Source organism: Trichoderma virens (assembly GCF_000170995.1).
Source record: "Trichoderma virens Gv29-8 chromosome Unknown TRIVIscaffold_6, whole genome shotgun sequence".
Classification (NCBI taxonomy): domain Eukaryota; kingdom Fungi; phylum Ascomycota; class Sordariomycetes; order Hypocreales; family Hypocreaceae; genus Trichoderma; species Trichoderma virens.
Genome location: NW_014013743.1, coordinates 1695467 through 1718506, shown reverse-complemented (window position 1 = coordinate 1718506; position 23040 = coordinate 1695467). Strand labels below are relative to the sequence as shown.

Genomic DNA, 23040 nt, shown 5'->3' with positions numbered 1-23040 from the left:
TGCATGCCTCCGTGATTTCACCAACATGACCAGACAGGCAAGGTACCTACTAAGGTGGTAGTACCGACAAGATTGCGCAGGTAGTAAGCCGGGAGTCTGTACCACTGACAACGGAGCCAGTCAAAGCTCACCAAAAAGCCCGGGTACCTGACAGGCAAACCCTGTTGGCCATCACGATTGCTGTCCATGTTAATTTCGTCTTCAGGCGCCAAATGACCGTCATGCATTGGACGACTGCTGGAGACTTGGCACCGCGGATAAATCACCACCGAAGCCGTCCCGTCCCGTCCTAGGTACAGCTACATATCTTAGTAGGTACTCCTGCTTTACTAATGTGCCCAAGCACGAGGAAGGTGTGCCCTTTCGGTTGTATGACATTTCATCCTCGCCGACATCATGCCACGTGCAAATCGAGCAGTAACCAGTACCGAGGAAGTACCAAGGCACCGTCTTAATAGTGCTAGATACATGTAGAGAGTAGAGACATGTGTAGACCTCAGCACCTACCACCATACTCAAATACAGTTAGTGGCACCTGCCTACCATCATTTGGTATTGAACCTTGGAAGCAACTTCAAGCTTGGACGCCAATTTGTCTTCCATTGTTTATCATCATCGCCACCACCGACTTCGCCTACAAGTAACGGGGATTTTCACTGCTCTGTGCTCCTTGTTCTGCGTGACCTGTCAAATTCCATTCAGATTCCTATTTATGGACTGCCTGATCCTTGTGCCCCCATTTCGCCTGACGACGGCCCAGCCTTGCGGGTTTGACTCGAGATGAATGCAAATCATCGTCCCTCCTGCGTACCACCGACATGATTCACCACCCTCGTCAAACAACCGACAACTAGATTCCTCATCCCATAGCAAATGCAATATTTCGAGCCGTCCAGGCCACCAATGAATCGATTCTTCAATCCTCAATCATCCCCTTTGGGAAAAAAATAAAATAAAAAAAGGTTTGCCCATCGCCGTCTTGTGTATACCACTGCTCACCCAGTCCATACCGCGGCAGAGCGCTCCTTCGCCCAGTTTGGGGCCAAATGAAAATAAAAGGCGAAAATACCGTACTAGAAAGGAAAAGAAAGAAATACCAATGGTCTCAAGCATGGCGTCCCTCCCAGGCTACTTCATCCCACTCACGACAATCAAACGCCGAAATGTCGTCACTTTCGAGAAAGGCTATTGCCCCCTTGCCACAACCATGCCGCATTAGAATTGACCAAAGGCACGCGAGAGGATACGCTCCACGGCCGAAAGCTCCATATGAGCCGCCTGTGCCAAGCTCATGTCGTCAAACGGCGGACCCATAATGTATCCTACTTCAGCCCAGAAATAGCCCCAGTACATGTCTGTCTGCTCGGCACGCTCTTGAAGCTCAACACGCTCTCGAAGAGGAAGGAGGAGAATGTCCTTGTGAGTTTGCTCACGGATAATCGCAACGTACCACTGTCAAGATAAGGTACGAACACGCTGTTAGTCTGCTGAAAATCCAAGGTTAAATATGCCAGGATAGCGCCAACTTACCTCAACAATGTCAAGAGGGAATCCAGGCTTTGGGCCGATAGCATACTGATGGCGCCAACGGTCCGCGAAACGTGGCAGCTGATAGTACTCCTGATCTAGAGCCTGCATGTTAGTGATCCAGGCGATGCCATCCTTCATGCATGGTGTGAAGCCAGGGCAGAGCATGGCTGCTTGAACAAGACGCCGGAGCAAGAAAGGAGTCAAGTGCGCGGCATCTTCGTGGAAAAGAATGCTTCGAGTAAGTTGACGAATGAGCGCAATGGTAGCTTGGTAGATGGCCTCTCGTTCTTTGATCGTCACACAGTCGGTCAAGAACCACGGAAACTTCTTGATGGTGCTGATCAAGCACTCATAGGGGCGCTGCGGGCAATCACGAGAGAAGAGAGACTTTGTTTATCCACCCATGTTAGCATACTCTTCTCATAAATCGGGAAAGGAATCGTCTAGGAGATGAAAAGAAAGGAACAGATAAGAGGAATGGGGTCGTTGGGGGCAGTACAAAGCTGTGGCCACGTACTCGATGAGGCACCTCGACGTGTTTGACAAGCATAATCATCTCCTCCTCGGAGATGAAACCTTTGAAGTTTTCCCAAGGCTGGCTGGGATTGAAAGGCATAATCTCGGGAGTGACACCATTCCAAAAGACGCCGCGAGCGATCGGGAAGAGATCCCTCATGAGATTGGCTTGAGAAGTCACCTCCACTTCAATGGGACGATCGCCAAGGCGGCTGTATCGACCGGCTGCAACATTCGCTCGGTGTCTGTCAACCGCCCGCATGGCATCTTCAAGCGATACAAACTCGACATAGGCGTCCATAGTCTTGCTCGTCACCTTGTCCATGATGATGTGTACACCTTCGTCCGTGTCGTTTAGAACCTTGGAGTTGCGGCCGAGGAAGGCAATCACTTCGGCACGGGTGGAAGAAAACGGAATCTGCGTGTCAATGTAAGCAGACAAGTTTCTTTGGTGAGTTTCCAGAGGATGGAGACAGGATAGCCACTCACATTTCTCAGCTTGATAATGCCCCAGTTCATCGGTTTGGCCAACCTGGCCGACTCGATAAAGGGAAAGTTGGACGGGTCCATGGCATCGGCCAGAGTTGGAAGCCCCGTGGCGGTATTGGTCAGCTGTAGGAGTTTGTTCGAGCGTGGCACCTGCATGATTGGGGCGTGGTTCGAGCAATCAGGCGGAATCTCGGACAGCTCAGTTGTCTCGTTGAGACGCACGCCAAAAGGTCTGACAATTTGGCGTACAATCCGGGCATCGCGATCACTGTCAGGATCGGGAGCTGCAACAAGCCCAAGATCAAACCTCGGGGGAGGCTGCATCATAATAGGATTGATTGCGGCGGGCAATCCTGCCGTTCGTGGAGCATAGTTGCGCGGCTCGCTGGCCACCGTCGACACGCCCGGGCTGAAATAGCCTCGTACATGAGCACCAGAGCGACGCTGAGGCGGAGTCATGTTGGACGAGGGGCTGGAAAACCCTTCGCTGGGTCGAAGAGAGTTGAGAGACTGGCTGTGCGGAATGGCCGATGGACGGCCATGTTGCTCAAAACCAGTATTAGCCATTCTCTGAAGGGTTGTGCGAGGGTCACTGTTTACCTCGTGATAGAAGCCAGCAGTCGAGGCATGAGGCGGAGTTTGAGCTTGGAGGTAACTTCGATATTGCATATCTGGGTTCTCTACCGCGACAGGCTCAAAACCGTATTCATACTGCACCGACTGCTGGTCTTCATCGAAGTCTCCATCATCTGGGGCGCCTCCCTAGGGCATGCCCGCATTTGGATCCTCGTCGTGGCCTTGAGTGTGAGCCAGAGCAAACGAAACCAAGTCAAATTGGTTCTGAGTCTGACCCTGAGTATGGTTCTGAACCTGGCTTTGACCCTGATTTTGAGTCGGAACCTGGTCCTGATGCTGATGAAAGTTTGCAGTTCGATAACCAGGAGGGTATCCAACCACAAGAGGACGAGTGTTGTCCATTTGTCCAGCTCGCTATTCACAGATGAGTATGTGTGCATCAAAACCAAGAAAATAAATGAAAGCCAAAGAGAAGAACGAAGAACAAAGAAAGGGAGAGGAGACAAGGCAAACAGTTGAAATGGCATATGCATACCTGTGCCGATGAAGAGGGAACCCAAATGCTGGCGGATGGGTTAAACGAGCTGCGCTGAACCCCATCTTGACGATTCAGTTCCAGGCTGTTGCCATTGGCTTCATTTTGAGTGTTGCTAGCCGGACTGCAACCAGAAGAGGGGTTAGAGGCATCTTGATCATCCTCTCCATCCGGAAAACGCGATGGATGGGTCGTCATCAACGCAGGTTCAATGAAGGGCGCTTCGCTAAAGCTTATGCCCTGAACAGCTCTTGGGCGACTCGAAGCCATCCTGGCGGTGTCGGTCTATTGAAATGTTAACGGGATACTAGCAGGCTGAATAACGAAAAGAACAATCATTCAGGACAAAAAAATAAAGGGGTGGCTGGGGGGGCTTAAGAAAGCACACGCTGATGGCGAGCAGAGAAACGTGCTTGTTGTGAATTTTGCAGGGCAGGCGAAAAGAGTTCACAAAACCAGCAAAGGAGGACAACAGCAGCAATGTGCTACTCAAAAGAAGAAATCGGTAGACTGCCGATATTCAAACGCGCTATATCTCTGGGCTACAACGTACCTTTTCGTCCTTTACTTCTTTGAAAGGCTTCGAGTTGGGGGTTTTGCTTCGTGAGGCTCTTCAGAAGAGAGGAGGTGATGATGAAGAGGGGAGAGGGAGAGGGAGAGGGAGAGGAGAGAGGAGAGGGGTTGAAAGGTTCGCAGTATTTCCCTGCGATCAAAGAGTGAGTGGGGCAGCAATAGCAATAAAGGCGAGGGCTGTTGTTATTGTGTGCTGCCAACTGTTGAAGCTGAGGCTGGCAGGCAAAGTGCTGCCGAACCGACCAGGTGGCCGCCAGACCTCCCAGCTGCTCCATGGCGAAGCTGCTTCGTTGGCAGCTGTTGAGGATTCACGAATACTGAGAGTTCACGAATAGTGGAAAAATGCAAAAGAATAAAGAGGCTGGTGGTTGCCACCTCTAGAAGCATTCATGAATGAGGATGATGCAGGTCTGCGTCTTCTTTGACATGGTGAGGCTGTTTGGGATATATATGAGCTTTGTCAACATGAAGCTCTTGGTGACAATCGGTAGTTGGATGTGCAACACCCCAGTTTCTCATTGCAACCAGCCAGATGTGACTATCCTACAGCCACCTGGAGGTGCTCGATGATGACGGGTCAGTGACTAGTGTGAGTGGCCAGCAGATGAAGAATAAGAGAGGGTGACACTGATCCAAATTGTTCAGAGATAGCACGCAGTCATTGCCAAGTAGACACAAGGTTTGTTTATTTAGACTACCACGTTCCTTCACCACCTTCATGACTAGAGACGAAGAAGCCAGCATGTTACAGAAGCATGAGAATCCCACTCGAGCCTAATGTATTTGACAGATGTCTGAATCGGGATTAGAGTACAAAGTTTCGCTTTGGCCCCATCGTTGAGGATCCTATCTCGTAGATACACAATGTTTAACGCAGTTTAATCAAACTAAGGTACAAAGTGTCAGCCAGATATTTCCCGTGCAAAAAAACCAGGGGAAGGGGGGATCTATAGTGTGGTAGACTCACAGGTGTCAGGAATGACTCGGCGACGAATCGTGCTCGGGCGTTAAGCTGCAGATCCAAATGTCAGTTCAAGTCCCTCAAAATCACCAGACAAGAGAGCACATACGAAGAGCTTCATCTCAGAGATCTCCTTATCGACCTCCTCTTGGAACTCAATGATGAAATCGACCAGCTTGTGCTTCAACATCTCTTCCGTGTGGAAGTTTGTTATCAGGAATGAAATGTCATAGCCCTAATTCGGATAACGCGTCAGAACATGATCCATCTCCAAGTTCAGGTCCACAGCCTTGGGGCTTGGAAAGCTCGGATAGCTAGCTGGGCATCGCGAGCATCATCACGCCACCCTCCAGTGCCACCTACGGGAATTGGTTTTCTTCGCAGAATGAAGAATGCCTCGGCTCTCTGGGTCAGGAAACGGGCGAATTTATGGACAAGTATAGACTCAATCTCATCGGCCTGCTTGATCTTGATGCTGATGCGGACAGAGTTGATGCTCGGCTCGATCAGCACCCGCTCGTTCTCGTTACGCGCAATCACGAGGGGCGTCAGGACGACCTCGGGCGAGGTCTGGGCTTCGATCTCGGGGACGTTGTGGCGCTCGGTGGTCTGGGAGGCAAAGTTGGACAGGGTCAGGGCGGCAGTCAAGCTGCTTCGCACGCATTGGAGGTACGGCCGCAGTGATTGAGACTGGATGGCAGCAGGTCAGCGGTCAGTTTTCCGGGGCTCTCGCACCGCGGTCTTCCGGAAGCTCCAGGGGCGGGCTCCTCGATGGGCGAGAGGCAGATGTCCGGGGCATACCATGACTGCTGAGGCTGCTGCGTGCCCTGGGTTGGGCCAATGTGTCGCAGGAAGCTATTCGCGGGTTTGGTTGTGGTCCGGAGCTCTGGCGACGGCGTACTTTCAATGTTACGTGGACTGGTAGCTGGCAGGGGAATCCGCGGGGTTCGGGTCCGCATGTCACTAGCAGGAGGTTGACGTCTGTAGGCGCAAGGTGGGGCTAGCTACAGGTGGTGATTCTCCTTGTTTAGCAGCTTGTGAGACCGCTGCTGGCCTGAGTAGCAGTGCAAATGCTGCTCCAAGCTTGCGCCACCAGCCACACCGTCGTCTTGAAGTAGCAGCGTCACGTGCCAGCTTATTAACCCCTACTGCCTACCTACAGGCTACCAGATACTGAATCGCTCCAAGCTTGGCTGGCAACTGCCACACCGCACGCGCCACACCTCCCGCCATCAATCAGGTACCACTGCCGTGACGCAGCGAGGCTCCGCAGTGCTTCTCTTCCCTTCTCTCGACATCTCTCTGTGTCACCCGTTCGACTTTGGACACTTCATCCTGCTTTATTGCCGGGATTATATTCACAAACTCAACTTTTGCCTGCTCTCTCCTTGCTGTCCCCGAAGAAAGAGCTCGTCGAATTCAACCGTGGATCTGGCCTTCAGCTGCTGCTGAATCGACCCGCCACCTTGCAACAATGGCTTCCATATCTGGTTCGTGAACCCCCACCATCATCTTGCAGTTTGCTATCTCCAATAGCTTGCTGAATGTGTCCCACGGGTAATGCGTTCTGTAACTAACATGGTGTTCAAACGGTTGTAGTTGTCGTCAAGCACCAGGGCAAGAAGTATGAGGTAGAAGTCGATCCCGAGTCGACAGGCTTGGACTTCAAGCTTCAGCTCTTCAGCCTTACAAACGTCGAACCCGAACGCCAAAAGATCCTCATCAAGGGCGGCCAGCTCAAAGATGACGCTGAAATGAACAAGATGAACCTCAAGGCTGGCCAAAGCATCATGATGATGGGTACGCCAGGAGACGGTGCCGGAGACCTTGTCCGCCCGGCAGAGAAGATCAAGTTTGTCGAGGACATGACCGAGGCCGAGCAAGCTCAGCAAGCTGGTGCCACCCCTGCAGGCCTCATCAATCTCGGAAATACATGCTATCTGAACTCGACTCTGCAGACGCTGCGTTCAATCCCCGAACTTCAGACGGCCCTGACAACATACAGCCCCCTGGGCACGCCGCAGACGGACTTGGCTGCCCAGCTCTCCAACTTATACAAGAACATGGGCAATACGCAGGATTCTATCCAGCCCTTGAGCTTCCTCTCGGCACTGAGGCTCGTATTCCCCCAGTTTGCTGAAAAGTCCAAGAGTGGCCCTGGATATGCCCAGCAAGATGCCGAAGAGGCCTGGTCTCAGATCGTTCAGCAACTCGGTCAAAAAGTCACAATCAAGACCACCCCCGACACACCCAGCATTTCGTTCGTCGAAAAGTACATGGCTGGGCAGTTCTCTTCAGTCCTTGAGTGCGACGAGGAAGAAGCCCGAAATGGTGGCGAACAGGCGATTGCCTCGAGAGAGGCCTTTTACAAACTCGACTGCCACATTGATGGTCAGACAAACCACTTGAGAGATGGCATCATGACCGCACTAAGTGAGAAGCTGGAGAAGAGATCCGAGGTACTTGGCCGAGACGCCACTTATACCAAAAAGTCCAAGATATCCCGGGCTCCCAAGTACCTCACTGTCCACTTTGTACGCTTCTTTTGGAAAAGAGAAACAAAGAAGAAGGCCAAGATCATGCGCAAAGTCACATTCCCTCAAGAATTGGACATTGTCGAGTTCTGCTCAGATGAGCTCAAGGACGCCCTGATCCCCGTGCGAGACAAGGTCCGCGAAGTTCGGAAGGACGAAGAGGACATTGAGCGCGCTCGTAAGCGCCGGAAGAAGACTCATGACAAGGACATGAGCGATGTCGCCGGCGGCTCAGGCCTGCCTTCGGAGAGGGAGCTTAAGCAACAGAAGCAGAAGGGGGAAAGCAAACCACAGCAGGCAGATGACGCCGACACCGTCATGGGCGAGACTTTCAAGACGGATGCTCAGGTTGAGGCGGAGAGCGAGGCCGCGCTTCTTTCCGCCAAGAAGGAGCTCAATGCCCTGATCAATCCCGCTCTGCGCGACGACGATGGTGCCAACCAGTCAGGCCTCTACGAGCTCCGTGGCGTCGTCACCCATCAGGGCGCTGGTGCCGACAGCGGCCACTACACGGCGTACGTCAAGAAGACGGGATCTGTGGATCCCAAAACGGGCAAGAAGGAAAAGGAGGATGGCAATTGGTGGTGGTTCAATGACGATAAGGTATCCGAGGTGACGGTCGACAAGGTTGAAGCATTGGCCGGCGGCGGCGAGTCCCACTCAGCCTTGATTCTCCTCTACAAGGCAATTCCTCTGCCCAGCTCTGAGGGCATCGAGGAGTAAGCCGGCTAGGCTTCCCGTACATCGTTCTCTTCCGTTCTTGTTTTTGTCACAGGCAGCGGGCGGGAAGAATAGGATTTGCAGAATTGGGCGTTTGGATTAGTTACTACTAGTGGACGGTGATGGAACCAAGGTCGGATTTTGTCTAGAGCTGGTGATGAACTTTCTGGCCAACGACACATGCCATAATGTATAGAACAGAATGCTCAATGAACCAGAAAAGGCAATTTAAACACAATTGGATTAAAGTTTTTGTTACAAGTCTATATGGGTATCGTGATTTTTTCCAAGACCAGTCATTTTCCGTGATTTCCATCCACCGGCATAAATAGAGGGTATTCAATGGCCCTTGTTGCCAAGAATGATGTAGGGTGATGCTACTATATCCCAGAAGCTCATGGCAGCCCAGCATGGCCTCCCTCTCATTGGGCCAAGAGAGCCTATAAAGTGTGCTATTGTTTCTTGGACTTTTCCTGTTCCTGCTGCCTCTCTTGGACGCGCTCCCTGAAAACGTCCAGCTTCTTCTGCAAACCTGCCCTTTGCTCGACAAGAGTGCCTCGCTGCTTCTCGAGCATGGCGATTTGTTCAGTGGGAGTAACCTGGCGGAACTCTTTGATGGCCTGAAGAGGGTTGTTAGAAGCCGTGGAATCTCCAATCAGGATGAAGAGCAAGAAAAGGGGCGAGTAGCAAAGGTTAGGGAATCCACTGACCTGTTCTTTTTGCTTGTCCGACTTGAGCTGTGCGCCGGTTAGGGTTCCAACCATGATGATGGCAGCAAAAGCCACGGCCCAGACGCCGCCTCTGAACTTTTGCTGCTTGGTCAGGTTATTCGGTAAAGCCATCTTTATTTCTTTTGTTTCCACTTATGTCAAGACTGCTTCTTCCTCTTCTTCCGGGCTATTACTTGGAGAACGTGGTGTCGTGTGTCGCCAGGATGCCACGATATCACCAGTAGTCTCTCCAGATCTGATTGGCCTTGTTCTGGCGCTCAATTGGGGTCATCCCCCTCCTCAGCGAATCAGTAGTCGAAGCCGCCGAAAGGCCCAAGCTAGCCGAGCTGCCACGGCTTGCAAGTCGGATATCCTTGTCTCCCGAAGCAGATTTTCTCTCCGGCAGGGCGGACGGCGACACGGCGGGCAGCGACAAGGACGCCCGCTTGTGCTTGACAATACGAGGGGTAGCCGCAGCGGCCGAAGGATTGTTCCAGGGATGGAGGGCCACCAGCTCTATGTCTTGGCTAGTGCTCCGGCAGGCAGAGTCGGGCGGCGATGCGGGAACAATGCGTGAGCGTGCGTCGACATTATTGGCGGGGCCGTGAAGCTGCTGCGATGAAGTGGAGGAGGCTGAGAGACTTAGTAAGAAGCGGGGCAAGGCCGACGATGACGAGGCTGAGCGTTGGACCATGATGCCATGGGGGTCATTTCTGGAGGATTTTCGCAGCGGTGCGCGAGGGAAAGAAGAGAGGAGAGAAGGGAGGGAAGAAAGGAGAGAGATGCTATGAGGGCAGGCCGGTGGGATATTGGCGACTGAAATCGCGATACGCAGGGAGAATATAGTTTTTTGGGGAGCCTCGGTGTTGCGGAAATGAAAATGAGAGACAAAAGACATCACTCGTCACTTTAGGCCAAGTGGCTGTGCCGAAGAAGCGCCTTTTGGAATCAATTTGCGTGGGTTTAGTACCTATAGAGGTTCTTCTCACCAGCCACAGCGAGCGAGGCTCAGGCACATGTAGGTACCTTTACACAGAGGGCTCCTTCCACTATTTTTTGTTGTTGGGATTCCAACAGCATCAATTGATTTCCCTCTTCTTCTTCTTTTCTCCTCCATCTCCTCTTCTCCCACCCATTCACCCACAATCTCCCCCCACGAAATGGCTCCCGCTGCAAACCCGGCTATCCGCGAGGCTCGGTGAGTTTAGCAGTGGCTCAACAGCCGGATAAAGCAATGCTGCCCTGCCCGCGCGCCGGTGCTAACGCAAACATAGCAGCTTAAGCTTGTCCAGTATGGGCCGCCTGACATCACCAAAGCCCGCTAAATCGCCCCCTCCGGCAACCCGCTAATCTGCTGTCGATGCACCTCATCGCATTGAGGGAATCGACATCGTGCCCTGATTGCCGGGCAAATAGAGGATACACATTAGAGCCAACTGAGCGCTTCCATCGAGTTTGATCTCTTATACAGCTCTGCCTGCGTCGCCGCTTCACACTCCCGTCGTTTTCCCTCTCTCTGTCAACTCCAAGTCACCCCGCCTCCCTCAACAGCTCGTACTCTCTATACATCGGCCCTCATGGCTGCACCCCGCGTTTTCATCGTCCGCCACGGCGAGACTGAGTGGTCACTCAACGGCCGACACACGGGTAGCAGCGACATCCCCTTGACGGCCAACGGCGAGAAGAGAGTCATTGCTACGGGCAGGGCTCTCGTGGGCGATGACCGTTTGATTGTTCCCCACCAGCTGTGCCATATGTAAGTCCCGCAACCTTTGCTCTGGTTTCGTTTTGAGCATCCGGCATCATCTTGCAGCGTCGAGTTTTGCATGCTTCTATCCTGTTAGCTACATGAACCACTTCAAGAGTTGATTTTGAAGCCAAATCCTACTCATTCCACTTCCCAGTCATGCTGGTTCAGTGTCATCCATGCACTGGTGCAGGGGATTGGCAACCACCTCTTAGTTTTTTTTCTCTTTTTTCTGGCTTCCCTTGGCACTTCTACTGAGCCGTGTTCAATGTTTCAAATATGTAACACGTCAGCTCTCATTTTTCATTTTGTTTGCTCAAGTTGCCGGTACACCTCTACACGCCACTCTGGAGGTCTCCTCTCGAACGAGATGCCTCTTTCCGCCCTTCTCCCACTAGTTGATTTCACTGATTTCTTCTTTTCTGCTGGTTCATTTACTTAATTTCCCCGGGGAGATGGCAGAATGTTGGGCCCCACATCTATTGCACATGTTCATACAGTTCAAATACATGACTGGCGCAGAATAGTCTTGCTTCGCCAGACCCCTTACTCTCTATATACATTCCCCGTGCTGCACACCGGATCTGCTGGTGGGAGTCAATGCGCCTTCAGTTCCCCGTACGATTAACAGCTCTATTTCTCACTGTTACTCCCGTTTCCTTTGAGTACCACACGCGTTGGCCTCCCATTCATGTAACCAAAAGATGGCGAAATTAGAAAGATGAATGATGGGCAGCAAACAGAAGCTAATCAATTTGGGCAATTGCCCCGAGTTAGTTATGTATCTCCACGAAAACGAGCACAGCGCACCTTTGAGCTGCTTAATCTTGGTATATCTGGTCCACTGCCATGGCAACCGCACGGCAATTCGCTTGGCGGCGGCCTCGAATGTGGTGCCAAGGTCGAGATTACCGAGGACATTCGGGAGTGGGACTATGGGGACTACGAGGGTATCACAAGCCCAGAGATCCGCAGAATGAGAGCCGAGCAAGGTATTGAAGGATCTTGGGACATTTGGAAAGATGGCTGTCCGGGAGGAGAGTAAGTCGCGCCCTTCCCTTGGCTCACTATATCTACGAGAATACGTGCACGCCCCAGCCCCTTTCTGATGCTGCCCTTCGACCCTTCTTTGTCTCAAAATCATACGATACACCACTCAAGTTTATATCTGATATGTAACAGGAGTCCGCAAGATGTCACCGACCGCCTAGACCGTCTTATCGCCGACATTCGTCAAAGATTTCATGGGCCTGTGCTAAATTCATCTGATGGCAAGAAGCTGCACAAGGTATCAGGCGATATCCTGATAGTTGCACACGGACACATCCTGCGAGCTTTTGCTATGCGTTGGGCCGGTAAAACCCTTCAGGATGGTCCAGCATTCTTGCTCGAGGCTGGCGGAGTGGGAACTTTGAGGTGAGAGATGCCCTGAATTAGAGAGATGCCCTGAATTATGATTCCTTTTTTTTTTTATCACGTCACGATTCTCGCCTACCCTCATCGTTGCCTGCACCCCCAAACAAGACCAGGCTGGCCGGTGTATCTCCAATGGCTAAATTCACTGACCACACTTGTGTTGATTCTAGCTACGAGCATCACAATATCGATGAACCTGCCATTCTGCTCGGCGGAGCTTTTGTTGTTGATATCGAAGAGAAGGGACAGTAATCTTGGGCTTGAATTTCGAAGCCATCTTCTTCAGGATAGATGCTCTGCAGCATATAGAATTCTCTGTCATCTACACAGCTTGAGTCTACAATCCTGGGGCAACCCAGGACAAGTTTACCAAGCTGCCCCCCAATGCATTCATCGGATAGATATGTACACCTCTCATCGCGTGCTTTTCCCATTGCATGAGATCTTCTGCATATCTCAGCATTCTCATGTCACGAGTGTATTGCATCAGTGCAATGTTGCAGTTGGGATCTCTCACACCACAAGTCCTCACCTCCTTGGTTTTTCTGCCTCTCAGCTTTTTCTTTGCATAAACTCAATTGGGTGACACAACAATGATTCCTCCGTCTTCATCTTCGGCATCCAGGGGGAGAAGAATTGCCTTACAGCTACGGATACGAATGGAGACTTTCGGGCTGGTTTGTTCAGATTGGATTACCCAAAGACCACAAAGACAAGGACAAGCAAGGAAGGTAAAGTCTCATCTCCAATGATTTTTTACCTCAGCATGAATATACACCATATGATTCCCCAGTCAGCCATCAGTCGTTGAAATCAGGTATGAGTATCATTCAAGGGAGCAGTGAGATAAAGACATTCCAGCTGTGGAATCAATACGTCTCCGTGACTACGGAGCACTTCACTCGGAAATAGTGACTCGGCTCACGGCCGTCCCCCCTTCTTCTACAGCGTGCCATTCGCTTCGCTGTTCTGAGTCAAGAGACACAGACAGAAACAGAGAGGCCGCAAGAAAACTACAAGCCTATTCACCCAGAACAACCCAGCTCTCCTAGTCCACCCCCCTTACTGTATACCAGGAAATCCGGGGCTTGTTTGAGACTTGGTCTCAAAAACCGGCGGTGATTCTGCCACGGCACTCCGCGTTAGCCGGGCACCTCCATCGGTCGTCCGCCTAGAGCCTCCGGATAAGCGGGCCGGATCATGAGCCCGCAGATCCGAGAGGCTGGGGTTCAGCATCCTCCACCGCAGCCCACTGGCGTTCCCAAGGATCATGCAGCCCAATTGCCCAGAGAGCACGGGTGGAACCGCAGCAGTAGCGGGATTATTCATGTCATAATTCACCTCGAGGTACGAAGATTTGGGTTAACGGTTGTCGGGTCAGATGTCGTGGCGGTGAGGCAAATACTTGACCCTGTTTTGCCGCTCAGTACGGGCTGCCTGCAAGCAGCTGGCTTTTACCCACCAGCTTGGCTGCAGATGGCGTGCCATTTTCTGGATCCTCGACAAGAATTTATGGATCTACTACCGTGTCTTTTTCCTTTCGGTAACTGTTCGGTGGCTTGCCCGCTGGAGATTGATCTAGGACGGCAACGGGTTGCGTGGACAATCCGCGCTAGGCACAGCCATGTTTCCAGAGCTCACCTGGATAATGGATTGATGAGCTTGCTCGTTATCATCTTCCGTGCTCATCTTCGAGGCAACCGCCTCTCCATCGGGCGTAAAAGGTGGCATTGGTCATTGTTCCCTTGCATCTCGCCCGGATTGACCCCTCAGTCGTAGCAAACGAGTATGCCGAATTTTTCCTCCTCCTCCCCCTCTTCTCTCGGCTCAGGGTGGTGACAGTTGTGGGCGAAGGAGGGCTGGCAATTATGGGGGCGCAGCAAGCCTGCAGCAGTCGGCGTCTGTGGAGAAACGTGGCCAGATTCTATACGCATGTCAAGCTTCTTGTCGCCGCCGAGGTGCGTTGTTGGTACCGCTTGATGCGTCGAGAATTCGTTGAGAATTCACCAGTCATCACTTCAGCCTAGTCCAGGGGGGGCCCCGAGGTGTCAGCGGATCACGGGTGACTATGCACCTGCAAGAGCGCACCGTTCCGCGGGCGACACTTTCTAATGGCCTTAGTGGCGACACAAGCCGATGTGTGGGTTTGGTTGGCAAGTTGAGCGTCGCAGCTTGCGTGATCATTGGCTCGCTCCGCCCTTGTACAGCTCAGAAAAAATCTTCTGAAAGGATGGCATGTCGATATGATATGCACCTTGCCCAATCCGCTGATGCTGATCGCATGCCAAGTGGAGGAAGCGAGCACAGCACGGCAGGGGCTCGTTTTCGAATGGCTGGCTGCGTGTGGCTTCTGATACATGTACTGCTGAAGGGGGGAGGGGTTTTGCAGCAGAAGCTCCCCATCAAGTACTGCACGAGTACTTTGTTAAAACAGAGAGGGCTATTTTTGACTGGGCACGGAATAAGAGGAGTCAACTGCAGGGGAAGCCTTGATAAGTAGGTAGTAGTAGCTGGTACTACTCGTACATGATGTACGAGCAGGTACTTTGTTGGCCTTTTCCTTTCCTGCGTCCTTGAGGCAGCAAGGAATTCAGCCTGCCAGAAGTTCCAGCCACACAGCAACCAGATATGATTGAGCTAGTGCGTACAACCTGGGAAGAAGAAGCTGATAAGACAATGGCAATAACGGCGTGACCTCTTCCCAGCTCATGAAGCGCTCATCAGCGCTTTCGCCTTTCTTGCCATTGACGAAATTTGAGGCGGATGGAAGCCTCATTGTTGCTTCTCCGCGCTATGGAGTAGCTTGCTGTAGCTTGCTGAGCATCATTGTCCGCTCTCCAAGAATAGATCGTTCGATCGTCTGTTCACCGCTGGTTCTTTGCAGAGTCGGGATGCTGTGGAGAACCATTCAGGCCTCGCGTATTGAGCGAGCTCTTGTACATCCGGAGTACTCCGTCCCCCGTCACTATCGGGTGCTTCATCTCCACAACCCTCCATGCGCTCCGTGCAGCGTCTCCCCATTCTGACGCCGGTAGCGCGACAAGGGGCGCCAAATGCTATCGCCGTGCCGCTCACGTTCCACAAGACTGAGACCTTGCCAGGTTCATCCCATGCACTTGGCTGAAGCAGGCCTCTGATTCGTTACGCCTCACGGAGTGGCGCAAAACAAACCGCAACAGACGCGAACAGGGTTGGCGGCAGACTGTGGGACCCCAAGGCACCAGAAAAATGACAACAGGTGAACGCTTCTTCTCCACTCAGAGCTGGTGGGTGGGCGGTGGTACGCGGGCAGCAGCAACGGCCTGACAAGGGCTGCAAACGCTTGCGGATGGGTACGAGTTATGACAACAAGGCGGCTGCAGAAAGTAGAATTTAGAGTGCCAATTGCGTAGACAGCAGTTGGCTACGGCTGCCCAGCTGCTTCAATTCTTTGCTCAACGGCTGCCAGCAGAGAGGTATCCGCAGTCCATCCACTCGACTCAACGGTCATGCGCGGCCTCGTGGAGCCGTACCGCTGGACGTGCATGCAGTCGAGGTCCCGTGGGGTGGCAACATGGCGGTCTTGCTGCATATTCCACCTTTTCTCTTTTGGTTACAGCTGCATGGAAATCAAAGACAGGGAGTAGGCATATTGTCCATCTCGTACAACCAACATGCAGGAAGATGGACAGTATCTCAAATGATACGTCTCGCGGCGGCCATTGGGGCGCTGACGAAATGCCCGCTTGCATTGGAGAGGCTGCGCAGGTATGTACGAGCACTCCATAGCCTTGGGCAACGGTTGCTCCGAAGCCATGCAGATACCGAGACCTCCGGTCACCGTCGACGACACAACAGTGGCTCCAAAGAAGAATTGGCGTATGAGAGTTTGGACACGGCGAGATTTTTGTAGGCATGTGAACAAATTCAAGTACCTGCACAGGTACATAGTACGGTAGCAAGGTAGGTAGCAACAGAAAACGCGACACTCGTCCGTCTCGAAGGATCCAGCCGAATGTGCAAGCGGCCGGGTTCTCACCAACCGGGGCTCCATATTTGTCTTTAGTCTTACTTTCAACGCCCCTGGGCACTGCAAGAATCAAACAATCATCGGCATTGGAAAACCACCCCTTGTGTTTGGTGTGTGCGTTGCGCCCGCTCTCGTAATTATGGGCGGCTCCATCTGTGGCTTTTTCTCAGAGTTACCTGTACGAGTATCCGTGTCCAGTGCCTGTGAGTTTGCCAGGGGGGGCGTGTGAACAAGCTAGTGACAAAAGGATTGGAAGGGAGGGGAACCGGGAGCTATTCGCACTGTGAGACAAAGTCACTCGGCAACAGCTTGTTTGCTAGCGGCCTCGAGCAGAACCTGACATGCAGCCAGCCCCCCAGGAGGACGCTATGTCGCGGTGATGAAATTGCGACGTGGCACACGTTCGTCCCTTGAACTAGCAGCTGCTTGGTCCGCTGCAGCAAGACGGCACCTGGCGCCCAGCAGCAGCGCCTTCGCCAGCCATCCCCCTTTCGCTCCGCCGTTTGTTCATCGGCGCCCCCTTTTTTTTCTTGAGTATATCGAAAGCCCCGTCCGAGGGTCAACTGGAGCGGGTGCTAATATCGGTGGCGGACAACAGCCAGCATCAATGTTGTCAACGGAACGAGTGGCAAGCGACATGTCCCTGGTACCCGGTGAGACACGGGCAACACACAAAACGTGCCCAGTGTCTGCGGTGTCCAATCCCCGGGCTGTTTGAGACTCTGTGTCCATCCCGGAGTCGGCCCTTGTGGACGGCCAAGTCTCCAGCCCGCCTGGTGTAAAATTGGTAGCCGAAAACTGGGGCTTCCGTCGGGAGAGCTGCAGCCTACCCGAGTTGCATGCATGAGATCCTGTTCACGTGACGGTCGGGCGACGTGTGCCATTGGGCGGACCGGGCCATGTCTTGGGGTGGCCTCGACACACACCAATCAGGGACCTCCCAGCTGAGTCGGGTTTGCACACCATCTTTAGCATCACAGTCGAGTGCTTGGACATGGTGTATGGTTAATGGCAGGGAGGATGCTGTCACAGTCGCCCAGATTCCTCCGGCTAGCCACGGGTCCGCTGACACAAACCCAATCCATCCACCCCTCACACCAGCTGGTTCGGAGTCATGATGGTCAAGGAGTGTCTCCTCTCTTCTTATCCCACACGAATCCGCAGCCATTCAGTGAGCTGATGCGGCCTTTCGGAAACTGGTCATGTGCCGTAGAAGGAAATCCCAGTGTGATGAGCTGATTTGGACCATTATCTTAGCTCACTCGAGTTGACGTCGATGGGATCCATTGGTGCGAAACTTACCCTGTCCAAATTTGCCTCTGCGTTGCCATTCAGCTTTTGAATGGAGACAGAATGACACGTCAAATCTTTATTTTTTTTTCAACGCACTTGACCCTCAACTCCTCTCACCCTAGTGGCAGTGCATGCACTTGGTGCTCGTAATTGACATCTGCTGTGTACGACTACTCGCAACAGCCCAAACACCCAAACGCCCTGCTAGAGCGAACAAGCACAGACTATGAGAGGCTACGGGCGTTGGTGACCAGTGAAATTGAGTATTGTCTGAGCGTACTGGCGTCGCCGCTTGTCGGATGTCTTCCGGCCGGCCCGGCGGAGGTAAGAGGGCGCCAGATGTCTGACCGTCAGATCTGCACGCGCTGTTGTTTCCTTTCCTCTGTAGGGAATTGCCTGCGCGAGGTTAGTCATGGGCTGACTTGGAGGGAGAGCTAGTTTCAGTCCAGAGATTCAAACGACAAATCATATTGTTTCGCCGTCTTCCCTACTCCTCATAGGCCTTACGAGTAGATGGAGGCAAACCCAAGTTATCCCATGCGCGGCTATGAGTTGAATTGGTTAGATAGCAGCCTAAAGGAAGCTGAATGGAACGCTAGTTCACGATCGAATTTCTTGAGCGGGGAGCTGGACGTGAGCAAGAGGAATGAAGATGCGGTAGTGGTAACCAGCTGAGAAGATGCAAAAGACGGTGAGATCGAATGAAAGAGGGGACATCCATGGATGAGAATGCTGCAAGTTCAAAATTGTGGTTGTATCAAGAGATGAAGCGAAGAAGGCGGTCGGTGAAACTCGTGACCTGCCCTAGTATCAATCGCTTCTTGCGGAAAGAGCGGTGCGCAAAGACAGCAGCTAGGCAGAATGGCAAATCAACGTCGGCCAGGCCGTTCATCCACAATTCATGACAATCATGATACTCCGACACCTTTTCCCAATAGTATGGCCAGCCTGTCATTTCGCTGCTACTGACGGTCGCTGCAGGTGAGTCCGGCTCTCAGGGGTCTTTTCTGAGGCGCTGAAGGCAGTGCGGCGATTCGCCCTGAGACGCCACCGAGCAGCTGCTACCTGAAGTAGTCAGTACGCTAGATTAAGGTAAGGTCGTTGGCTATTCCTGTTCCACTCCCCTGCGTGGTCTACAGGATTTAGATGGCCTGATTCTATCTACATACATAGTAGTACTCGAATCGCAGCTAACGAGGGTGCAGTGAACTCGCTCGGCCGCAATCTCGTCCACCGTTCTGTAATCACCGGCTACGCTCTAGGCAGCTCAGACAGACAGCCTCGCCTTGAGAAGATCGGCATTAAGGGCGACGCCCACCACGAGTACGTACTCTAGGGGCGCCAGCTACAGGGAGGATGTAGCACCAGTACTCGTGGAATCGGCCCTGTTGATGCAGTACAGTGGACTCACCATTAGAGTTACAGCCCTCCCCAAGCCAAATGCCCACGGGCTTTGCCAGAAACATCAGACAGCTAGAGTACGATGCTTCATCTCGCTAAGCTTCACAGCTTATTCCAAGCACCTGTTTACCTTGTCAAGTTCGATCGGTTGGAGATTGGCCGACAGATCGTGGCGGGGAAGCCACACCACTAGGCAGGTGTGTGGCCTCTCCCTCTTGTTGGTGCCCTCCTCTGTCGTAAAGGACTACTCACCCTCCCAGGCCGGCAACGAGAAAAGTCATCCAATTGTTCTACTTGGGCAGCAATTCACATCAGGGCGCTGTAATGGCGAGGTATAGTACTCCGTATACTTGTTGCTTATCTTTCTCCTTTAGCTGCGGAACATGGTCGATATTTGCGTCTCCTCGGAACTCTGCCACGGATAATATTCCCCCCCATCCCCCTTTTCGCCCAGCCATTTGAAGGTTCTGGGCACCAACCCACAAGTTGACTGGTAAGCCAATGTTTCAAACTCTACGGAGTACCTCGGACTACAAGATCCTATGCAAGCCCGATAGCAAGCCGGAGACTACCAAGGTACTCAATTCCCGTGAGGCATATGCAAGTTGGCAGATGTGCTAAGCGCCTTGACGAGTCACAGGATGGGCACCAACAGACCTGCACCATCTCAACACATAATAGTATGGAATGGAGAAGAAGAGAAGAGAAGATCAGGTATCACCAACTCTCGTGAGAATCTAGACTCATCGCTTTACAGGTGGATTGCCGTGCTGCTGCCCAATACTGGGGGGCATCCGACCACTTCTGTCTTGATAACCGAGCCATTTGAATCCAATTCAGCAAGGGTTGTCATCGTCTACCGGCATTCCAACGCAGGAGTTGCTCTAGTTCAACTTCTCCGAGCCTCTCGTCGAGATTGCATGCACTCCTTTTCCTTTGTATGTACTCCGTGCTTGGTACACGCTTGGCACGTACGAAGTAACTCCGACGGTGCTGCGCTTCTGTGGGTCGAATGTGTTTACATGCTCGCGTCCAGGATCCCTGTACTGTAGCAGCAAACAGGCGCCATCCCTCGACAGTGCTACAGTACGCAAGCGCGACCTCACACACTCACAGTAGCCGAAAACTAGCCGCATCCCATGGACCTTTTGAGCGGACTGAAACGGCGAGATGCATAGAAAACATTGGCTGATAAACGACAACTTGGGTTACAGCGATGGTCCTCAACCAGCAGGAAATTTACTCGTTGCCCAGGAGCGTTCGTCATTCTCATCCCCGCCTAGTCCCCACCTGGTGCTAGTTAGATGGATCAGCCGTGGAGGGAGCAGGTGCTCGCACGCTTGTTCAAGGCGTTGGGTAATAAGGAACGGCTGCATGAGTACCTACTCATATGAATCAGCATACATACGCCTGCATGCTCCTACTACGTGGCTTCCTATCCGTGGTAGAATGTCAATCGCCTCGCATCAACTCGCCGCTGAATTGTGCCAAATCATGAATGGCTGCGGGCCGAAAGGGGGTGCACATGTTAGGGGGGGCGGATACAGTACAAGATGCAGCTCAACTAAGAAAGACCCGGCGAGGACGGGAGGAGCCTTGTGGCGGGCGGCCCAGGCCATTAGCCATGTCCGTTCTCCTGCTGCGTGCGTGCGAGCCCTACGAATTACGGGGTACTCCGTGTCCAATACTGCCTTCACCCAATAACATCAGCACAGGGCCGGCTTGCTTCAGCAGGTACTATTCGCCGCCTTTGCTCCATTCTCGAACAACTTGTACTGGTACTCTAGCACTTGGATCCCGCCTCAACATCTATTCTTGCCATGCGGCCATCTCCGGGACGGCAATGGTGCCCATTCAATTGACCGCCCGCATCTCTATTCGCACATCCAGCTCACCCTCGTTGCCACGCCTAGACCTCTGCAGATGGATACCGTACTGTACAGAAATCATTGGCCCCTGCTCACAGAATTACCATGCATGTTGTACATGCCCTGCAATACGACTGGCAGTTACAAGCCCTCTGTCCAAGAACTCCATACGCGCACCTATACATGTACTCGTATGAGTACGAGTACCAGCACTTGTGTGATTGAGTGGCTGGCACGCCCTGCCTGCACCCCTCCCCTGCACCTCAGTGACGACTAGGATGGAAACTCGTTCTCCATACTTGGTACCTCTAGCGAACCTATCCCAAGTCAACTACTGATTGGACAACACAATTTCATTAGGCAGATAGCTTGCCGCTTGTAGCGGCCAAGCTTCGGTGCGTTTCCAGATATTCGGGAGCCACCACTGTGATACTCCACTATTATGGTCAAGCCGGCTGTCTGGTGGGATTCTGCTCGCACGAGTACGAACATGGCGGCCATGTTGGTGGCTAGTGCTTTGGAAAGGGAGTGGATTCGCTGTACCCTCCCTCATCTCAGCGCCATGCTCTGATTCAATACTATGAGCATTGTTAGCTGATGAGAAGACTAGCCAGGACGAGGACATATCACCTAAAAAGACTATGAAAGGTGGATATTATTATTCATGATTACCGAAACCGCTTGTACACACTTATACACTATAACCACAGTCGATTACTGTCAGGATGCAAGGCATGTGGCAAATGATTTACCTAGCCATTCTGTCCTTTTAGTCCTTTTCGAAGAGAGGAAGGCAAACAGAAGGAAAGAAACGGCTACACGTGTCATTGAAACAGGACTCTAAATGACCGAATATTAAAGAGGAACTTCCAGCAGCACTCACAGAGATGTCGATGCATCAGACTCCTACAACTTCTGTCACAACATGGACAGCAAAAACCTGCAAAGGAACGCCGCCATACGCAGCACCTCCAACACAATCATAGTCTTAACAAAACGCAGATCGGAGTCATGGCTTGCCCGCCAGTCTTGACTGGAATAAACACGCAACGCTAGCTGCCGGCTCACCTTCTTAACCTTTTTAACGTTCTACCACCAGAGACGACCGAGTGGCCAATAAAGCTCATTACAACATCTGTGTCATTAGACCCAGAAGCATTCCATCAATACTGCGGGAAACGCCACCCGCGAGTACGGTTTAATTGTGTATCAAGCGTGATCCAGTAATCTATTTGCAGGTCATTAAAACATATCACCTGCTTCTCCAAAGTCCTGTGACGACTGTTTGCCGTAGCCACTATGGAGGAAGTCCTCGTGCTCATCAAACCGAGCCATCGCAGCTCGTAACCTCAGCCAACTCTCTTTGAGCATGCTTGCGGCGTGGTGGGGTAACGGCCAAGGGTGGCGCCCTCCAAAAAGCTGACGCTATCTACGGAGCGCTCTGGGGGAGCTGCGGGTTGAACCGCTATGCATGGTTGACGATGCCACGACACCTGCATCGGGGTGTGGTGGGGGAGCCTGGTAGTCAGGACCAGACATGGCTAGGCCTGCCACACTCGTGCTGCTTTGGATGGCCCCAAGGATGTCGGCCTTATGAACCAGGTTGAAGCCAGCTGCAGAAGCCGAGGGTGAATGGAATGGCGCAACGTTTTAGCCAAGCATTTCTATCACGAGGACGGCTTGCGGAAGCAAGCAAGGATTAGATTGGATATGTGCTTGATGCAGCAGCAGCGCGGACCAAGCTGTCTGGCCCGAGGACTCTCCTCCTTAATGGCAAGAAGGGTGATTGATACATACAAGGCACAGCAACTAAGGATGAATCAATGAGGGGTAATGGCTCCTGCGATCTGCAAAGCTGGTTCGAGACCCGAGATAAGAGGAAGGCGGGCGATGCCTCGACAGTTGGCCATTTGCCACAACACCACATACATGACACTAGTTCTGCACTTTTTGTGCAATGGATAGAGAGATCCTCCCATTCGTTGTTCTATGGACGTCATCAAAGATTTGAGAATAACCGGAGTATTAGGGGTTTTGCCAAGTCGCAGTGCGTGCCAAGTCCCACTCGACATACAACACTCGGATGTTTCAGGCTCCAGGGCATGCGAACAACGAAGATGCAGTCACAATCACCTTGGGCGTACGTGCATTTATGGAGAACC

At 52.4% G+C, this 23040-nt stretch overlaps 6 protein-coding genes across 6 annotated transcripts; 2 read left to right on the top strand and 4 right to left on the bottom strand.

The window, feature by feature from the left end:
* Positions 1-1215: 1215 nt before the first annotated feature.
* Positions 1216-2691, bottom strand: TRIVIDRAFT_29142 (uncharacterized protein; the record flags this gene model as incomplete). The annotated part of the gene is made up of 4 exons (XM_014101360.1): positions 1216-1452; positions 1531-1917; positions 2048-2464; positions 2536-2691. The coding sequence occupies 4 exons, from the start codon at positions 2689-2691 to the stop codon at positions 1216-1218; spliced, it is 1197 nt and encodes a 398-aa protein (XP_013956835.1).
* A 2191-nt stretch (positions 2692-4882) lies between these two features.
* Positions 4883-6083, bottom strand: TRIVIDRAFT_71254 (uncharacterized protein; the record flags this gene model as incomplete). Its single annotated transcript, XM_014101359.1, has 5 exons — positions 4883-5106; positions 5187-5231; positions 5290-5415; positions 5544-5870; positions 5982-6083. 5 exons carry the CDS (start codon positions 5982-5984, stop codon positions 5098-5100), a joined length of 510 nt encoding a protein of 169 aa, XP_013956834.1.
* Positions 6084-6504: 421 nt separating this feature from the next.
* Positions 6505-8693, top strand: TRIVIDRAFT_71255 (uncharacterized protein; the record flags this gene model as incomplete). Its single annotated transcript, XM_014101358.1, has 2 exons — positions 6505-6670; positions 6780-8693. 2 exons carry the CDS (start codon positions 6655-6657, stop codon positions 8435-8437), a joined length of 1674 nt encoding a protein of 557 aa, XP_013956833.1.
* A 193-nt stretch (positions 8694-8886) lies between these two features.
* Positions 8887-9838, bottom strand: TRIVIDRAFT_54043 (uncharacterized protein; the record flags this gene model as incomplete). The annotated part of the gene is made up of 4 exons (XM_014101357.1): positions 8887-9054; positions 9145-9276; positions 9310-9337; positions 9384-9838. The coding sequence occupies 4 exons, from the start codon at positions 9836-9838 to the stop codon at positions 8887-8889; spliced, it is 783 nt and encodes a 260-aa protein (XP_013956832.1).
* Positions 9839-10721: 883 nt separating this feature from the next.
* TRIVIDRAFT_29254 (uncharacterized protein) lies at positions 10722-12559 on the top strand (the record flags this gene model as incomplete). The annotated part of the gene is made up of 4 exons (XM_014101356.1): positions 10722-10900; positions 11669-11932; positions 12074-12307; positions 12478-12559. 4 exons carry the CDS (start codon positions 10722-10724, stop codon positions 12557-12559), a joined length of 759 nt encoding a protein of 252 aa, XP_013956831.1.
* A 5537-nt stretch (positions 12560-18096) lies between these two features.
* TRIVIDRAFT_221885 (uncharacterized protein) lies at positions 18097-18326 on the bottom strand (the record flags this gene model as incomplete). Its single annotated transcript, XM_014101355.1, has 2 exons — positions 18097-18154; positions 18214-18326. The coding sequence occupies 2 exons, from the start codon at positions 18324-18326 to the stop codon at positions 18097-18099; spliced, it is 171 nt and encodes a 56-aa protein (XP_013956830.1).
* Between the last annotated feature and the right edge of the window lie 4714 nt (positions 18327-23040).